This window comes from Gigantopelta aegis, chromosome 5, assembly GCF_016097555.1.
Source record: "Gigantopelta aegis isolate Gae_Host chromosome 5, Gae_host_genome, whole genome shotgun sequence".
Lineage (NCBI taxonomy): Eukaryota > Metazoa > Mollusca > Gastropoda > Neomphalida > Peltospiridae > Gigantopelta > Gigantopelta aegis.
In genome coordinates, this window is record NC_054703.1 from 38,721,206 (window position 1) to 38,728,280 (window position 7,075).

The 7,075-nt window shown below is 39.1% G+C and overlaps 1 protein-coding gene across 1 annotated transcript; it reads left to right on the forward strand.

The window, feature by feature from the left end:
* Window positions 1-1,893: 1,893 nt before the first annotated feature.
* Window positions 1,894-3,099, forward strand: LOC121373158 (lysophosphatidic acid receptor 4-like). Its single transcript, XM_041499612.1, has one exon. It carries the CDS (start codon window positions 1,894-1,896, stop codon window positions 3,097-3,099), a length of 1,206 nt encoding a protein of 401 aa, XP_041355546.1.
* The last annotated feature ends 3,976 nt before the right edge of the window (window positions 3,100-7,075 follow it).

Consider the following 7,075-nt stretch of genomic DNA (forward strand, 5'->3'; position numbering starts at 1 on the left):
GATATGCCCGATAGGCTAAACGGACATCAGCTGATGTACTCACAGGCTGGTGACACTAAGTCAGAACGTCGAAAATGTTTACATTTTCACTGGATTCCATGAAATACCCCGGTAATTGTATAATAGAATACTATATCCATGGCCGTTTGGTACCATTGATCTTACAACTCGTTGTAGCCACTACCGATTAACCCACTGTCCTGTACAGACAGACCAGAGAGTTGAGATATGTGACCAGGAGGGCGTGTTTGAACCTTAGTTGAAACGAACAAATAAATGAGCGAATACACTCGTTAGATAGGTTTTAAACAAGTCGTTGAATAAAAGCATATTAATGATATAAAACGGTCACTTAATTATAACGATATCAAACGGTCACTTAATTATACCGATATCAAACGGTCACTTAATTATACCGATATCAAACGGTCACTTAATTATACCGATATCAAAAGGTCACTTAATTATACCGATATCAAACAGTCACTTAATTTTAATATTCTATGTACTTGTGGATGGCATGGCTCTGCTGACATAGTCATCATCGTGCCGAAACCAGTCGCAAGTCTCAAAAGTTATCTCCCTTATATTAATATAGTGTAAAGTTTCCTTCTCATATTTCTGGGCAATGCAATTGAATGAACAAAATAAATCACAATGTGTAATATAGTGGGAGTTTTTTTTTCCTAACTACAACATATAACAGTAAGTTATGGTTAAAAAACTAAGCTTTTGGTAATAGTGATGTCAGTCGGATCTTCCAGTAGAGATTGTGCTTTCAAGCCGTTTTTATAAGACATACTAAACCCATAGTCATGTAGTAATACATATTTGGCATGGTGTGATTGCAGGACATAACAATCTGTTTGAAAAATCACTAGTAAACTGACCTACTGTATGCATTTTTCTTTCCAGCCTAATTTTGACAAGTGTGATCCTATTTTTTAAAACCATGCTAGAACATCGGGCTACTTGTTTTGTATTTGCCCGGTGTTAAAAGGTACTAGACCCGGGCATCGGGCTAGTGGATTTGTCGAACTCAGGTAATTAATAAGACGCCTGCAATGTCCGATGCAACAAGTAAAATATATGGTGTCTACGCCAATTACCAAAATCTACTTCTAATGTAAAACTAAATATACAATCTGTATTGTTAAAACGTTGACATTGTAGCACTGTGACAGTATGTTGGAGATTATATTTATATGCAACCGGCCATTTCCTACATGTGAGTCTAAGCAACATGTTTCTCTATATCTACCTGCTGATGTAAATGTGCATATAATTATTCGGACACTTGGACTAGACAGGCATACTATAAATCATCTCTTTCCTCATAGACATACACATACTTAACTCATTCATTTATTTTGAAGAAGGATCCTCCATCTCAGTGTGAGCACTGTCAGTGTAGCCTGACAGTACGCCACAATTTTGGTGGACTGCAAGCATCTGAGAAAATCTAGTAAACATATATTTGAAAGCAGAAATGTGATGGAATCCTTCCGATGCCATCGTGAAATTTATTCCAATGCCTTCGTGATATTGAATTTTATTGTACATTTTAATTTCATATATCTGTTCTTTGTATTGTGATTTAATTTAACTTGAATTTTTATATTGATATTGGTGATCACTTAATGCTTTCATTTACCATAGTTTGAGACCCAATAGCGGATGGATGGTTCGTACTGGGGTGTCGTTAAACATCCATTCATTCATTAATTCATTCGTTCCTCATAGACGACATGAGGTCAAGCATGCCGTTATCCAGGTTGTTGATGTGTCTACTCAAACGTATTAAAAGTGTTACAAAACAAAGTGTAATGTCCGTACTGATCCTAGTTCTATATTTGCAGGTGACGGCATCCCACGATGTTCAACATAACGACAATGACGCTAGAGGAAACTACTACCAGTATGCCTGGGGAAATCAATGACGTGGACGCACTCACCAATGGGACGGATTCAAACACGGAATTTAACGGAACAGATCAAAATATCTCGCGTTTCATCAATAATAGAGGCCCCGCTTACTGGTACTTCAACGTCATTACTGTCGTTTTAGGTTTGGTGGGAAACTTCATGATTTTTCCTTTATTGGGAGGCGTCAAATTTTCCAGCCTGTCCTTTCCGGTGTACTTGAGATTTCTGGCTTTCTCAGACTGTCCAGTCCTCATGATTTTCTGCATAAAGGAATCACTAAGATATTTCCAGTCTTCTTATCTTATTGGAAGTAACTTGGCCGTTTGTACGCTAACGAAATTCATAAAGAACACAACGACAACGCTTTCACCCTGGTTGGTCGTTGGGTTGACACTAGATCGGTTCTACTGTGTCGTTTTTCCGCTAAAACGTGATCGTATCTGCACCCGAAGAAAGGCCACGATCGTCTGCTCGTGTCTGACTGGTTTTTCGGTAGTTCTATCACTCCCACTTTTAAATGGAGTGAAGACTGTTCCAGGGTCACAAATATGTTTTATAAAAGATTACTTAGTGAGCTACTCTACTTTCATACGTATGGTCCTAACGGCTAATCTGCCGTGTCTCTTGATCCTCGTCCTGAACATTGTGATTGGAATCCACATCCAGCGCAGCGTTACGTTCAGAAAGAGATTCACCTCCACCAGTTCTGGCTCCACGGAAAACAAGCTGGACAAGTCACTTCTTCCTCTCATGCTGATCTCCATAATGGCGTTCGTAACTCTCTTACCTTCATCCATTGCAGACAGTGTTGTTCTGATCCTCCTAGTTACTAAATCAGATTTTAAAACCCTGACCTTCATCTTCAAATTGTGGCCGGTGTTTAATATTTTATATCTAATGAATTTTGGTCAGAATTTTTACATCCTAATGGCCAGTTCAGCTAACTATAGGAAGATCATCAAGACCAAGCTGAAATGCCAAAATGTCAACGGGCGGAATAACAATGACACGGTGTCAAGAACTCCTGGCCAGGTTTCAGCGTTTGTCAACTTCAGAACTTATATCAACGAATCGAGCACTAGACAATCTGAACAACACAGTCAGACATCAGTTACCTCCCCTACACTGGGATCTGACGATTGCTGTACTGATTTCACGGAAATTACTAAGTGAATGTGGCAGTTGAAAGTTGCAGGGACATCAGTTTCGTTCTACCACGGAATATGAAGGCAACTATTAATCACACCACAATCTCCACAAACTATATGCTATCTATGTCGAACAACAGTAACAAATACCACGGAATCTGCCAACCTGAGTTTTTTCGTTGTTAGCATACAGCGATTATGTATTTAGACATACTACAACTAACGACCAAGAGCTGTTTTAGAAATGACTGGAACGTTCAGCATTATTTCCAATCCCTAGCAGGCCCGTTAAACGCATGTCTTTTTTTTTTTTTAAATATTTCAAAGGAGAACAAAACCCAAACACATTCATGCCAATTCAAGTGGTATTTATGGAAGCCGGCCCCGAATATCCGGACAACCAACATACCAGTCATTTTGAGGAAATGGTTGTATCGTGTCAAGAGACAAGCGATAATACGTGATGAATACGAATTTTTAAGTAAACAAGTGATGTCTGAAAATATGGTTTTCACACAACACATAGTAATTTAAAAGGGATTAGAATGGAATAGAATAGAGGAAATTAAAATTTAGAATAAAAATCTGAATCACGAAGAAAGTGCAACACAAATTCAGAAAGGAAGGGATACAACTGAAGCATGCATGCGCGCGCGCACACACACACACACACACACACACACACACACACACACACACACACACACACACATACACACACACACATACACACACAGATATATGTATAACTTAATGGCAGTTCACAATTATCAATATTCTCGTAAGTGTATAATGATGCTGTGATATTGACGATTTATAACTTAATATTTATATTAATACGTATGAGACCATTCTATATCAGCAAAATTGTGGTGAAAATAAATCATAGGTTGGTATCACGCTTTTAAACGGGAATAAATAATAATTTAAAAATATGCCTGTATGTGTATCTATCGCTAAACATTTTAATCAATATCGTTTGGACTCGAAGGGGAGAACAAAAACATTACAGTTTTGGGGCTTCTTCCCAATATTCGGATACATACAAAACTAAATAATTACGTTTACACGAACATGCATTAAACGTGCGAGTAAATCAACACTTTGTTGACGCCATTTATGTACGCATTTCATTTTTCATTTCAATTTATTTTCTTGCTTATATCCAATTAAGGTTCAAACACGCCGTCCTGGGCACCCTCGTCAGCTATCTGAACTGCCTGTGCAGGTCAGTGTGTTAGTTGTTAGTGGTTACTGAGAGAGACGAGGGTGTAGTGGTCTTACACCTACCAATTCATTCGTTAAAACTCGCTCTGGGTGTGATTCCGCACCGGGCTGCGACCCCTGTACCTACCAGCCTTATGTCCGATGGCTTGACCACGACACCACCGAGGCCGGTCAGTGTAGGCTCCTTTTACCAACCATGTACCGGATTTTTCACACAACAAAATTTCATATCCCAAACATCGTTTAGGTACAATAGTCAGTGTAGTCTTCGTCGTGCTGCTGGTACTCTTTTCTATATGCAGTACTGCCAGAGCGTGATCGTTGGGTCGAATGGTATAATAAAACCTTCTCTTTTTTTTTTTTTCTTCTTTTTTTCAACGACACCATTAGAACACATTGATTTATTATCGTCGGCTATTGACCGTCAAACATTTGGCAATTTTGTTACATGTTTTCATTAGTAGCATGGGATATTTTGTATGTACCATCCCACAGACAGGATAACACATACCACGACATTTGGTATAGCAGTCGTGGTGCACTGATTACAACGAGACATAACCCCATGGGCCCATCGACGGGAATCGATCCTAAACCGAACTCTTTATCATCGGACTAGGTCCCGCCCGGGACCATTTGTGACACCCAACAGCCGATGTATATTTTTGTGCTGGGGTGTCGTTAAACATGCATTCATTCATTCTTTCATTCATTCACGTCCCGACCGAATGCTATGATAATATATCAAAACCTTAAACGTGTGGTTTGAACGAAACACGTCAATGTAACTGTCATTTTACTGTGTCACTATTTGTATTTTATTTGATGTTTATTTGTGTTATTTGTGTTGTGTGTAGTGTCTGTTGAAAACACAGAATAGAAGCAATATTTATAAACTGTGTTTACTGACCTAGAACTTGTAGTTTATGAGAAACTGATCTAAACACGAAACCGTAACGTCGGGAAAGTAATACCCATATATTGCCTTTTTAGTTCGTAAAGGTGAACCAATAAAGGCGTGAATTATTCCGACTATGTCTAGTATATGTATACTACAGTGGTGTGTTTGTCGTGGTATTGATATACGAGAATTTGTACCGAAATAAATTCCTGGTTATTGTTTTGTTTACATTTGTTTCAGGAATTGGGATACATAGCATTTCATGTGTTATAAATTATGCAGGGGGGGGGGGGGGGGGGGGGGGGCGATGTGCGGCATTAGATATGTGAGACAAGAATAATGCTGACTGCACCAGTTTTTCAACACACACATACACTCGCGTGCTCAGACATACCCTCCCCCAAAAAAACCCCACACAAACAAACCCCCAACAACCCCCCACCCAACACCTCAAACACACACACACACACACACACACACACACATACACACACATATATATGTATAACTTAATGGCAGTTCACAATTATCAATATTCTCGTAAGTGTATAATGATGCTGTGATATTGACGATTTATAACTTAATATTTATATTAATACGTATGAGACCATTTTATATCAGGAAAATTGTGGTGAAAAAAAATCATAGGTTGGTATCACGCTTTTAAACGGGAATAAATAATAATTTAAAAATATGCCTGTATGTGTATCTATCGCTAAACATTTTAATCAATATCGTTTGGACTCGAAGGGGAGAACAAAAACATTACAGTTTTGGGGCTTCTTCCCAATATTCGGATACATACAAAACTAAATAATTACGTTTACACGAACATGCATTAAACGTGCGAGTAAATCAACACTTTGTTGACGCCATTTATGTACGCATTTCATTTTTCATTTCAATTTATTTTCTTGCTTATATCCAATTAAGGTTCAAACACGCCGTCCTGGGCACCCTCGTCAGCTATCTGAACTGCCTGTGCAGGTCAGTGTGTTAGTTGTTAGTGGTTACTGAGAGAGACGAGGGTGTAGTGGTCTTACACCTACCAATTCATTCGTTAAAACTCGCTCTGTGTGTGATTCCGCACCTTGACGCGGATTGTGAACACAACGCGCTTACCATCCAGCACAATCGACAGCTGCGACCCCTGTACCTACCAGCCTTATGTCCGATGGCTTGACCACGACACCACCGAGGCCGGTCAGTGTAGGCTCCTTTTACCAACCATGTACCGGATTTTTCACACAACAAAATTTCATATCCCCACAAATCGTTTAGGTACAATAGTCAGTGTAGTCTTCGTCGTGCTGCTGGTACTCTTTTCTATATGCAGTACTGCCAGAGCGTGATCGTTGGGTCGAATGGTATAATAAAACCTTCTCTTTTTTTTTTTTTTTCTTTTTTTCAACGACACCATTTGAACACATTGATTTATTATCGTCGGCTATTGACCGTCAAACATTTGGCAATTTTGTTACATGTTTTCATTAGTAGCATGGGATATTTTGTATGTACCATCCCACAGACAGGATAACACATACCACGACATTTGGTATAGCAGTCGTGGTGCACTGATTACAACGAGACATAACCCCATGGGCCCATCGACGGGAATCGATCCTAAACCGAACTCTTTATCATCGGACTAGGTCCCGCCCGGGACCATTTGTGACACCCAACAGCCGATGTATATTTTTGTGCTGGGGTGTCGTTAAACATGCATTCATTCATTCTTTCATTCATTCACGTCCCGACCGAATGCTATGATAATATATCAAAACCTTAAACGTGTAGTTTGAACGAAACACGTCAATGTAACTGTCATTTTACTGTGTCACTATTTTTTTTTTATTTGATGTTTATTTGTGTT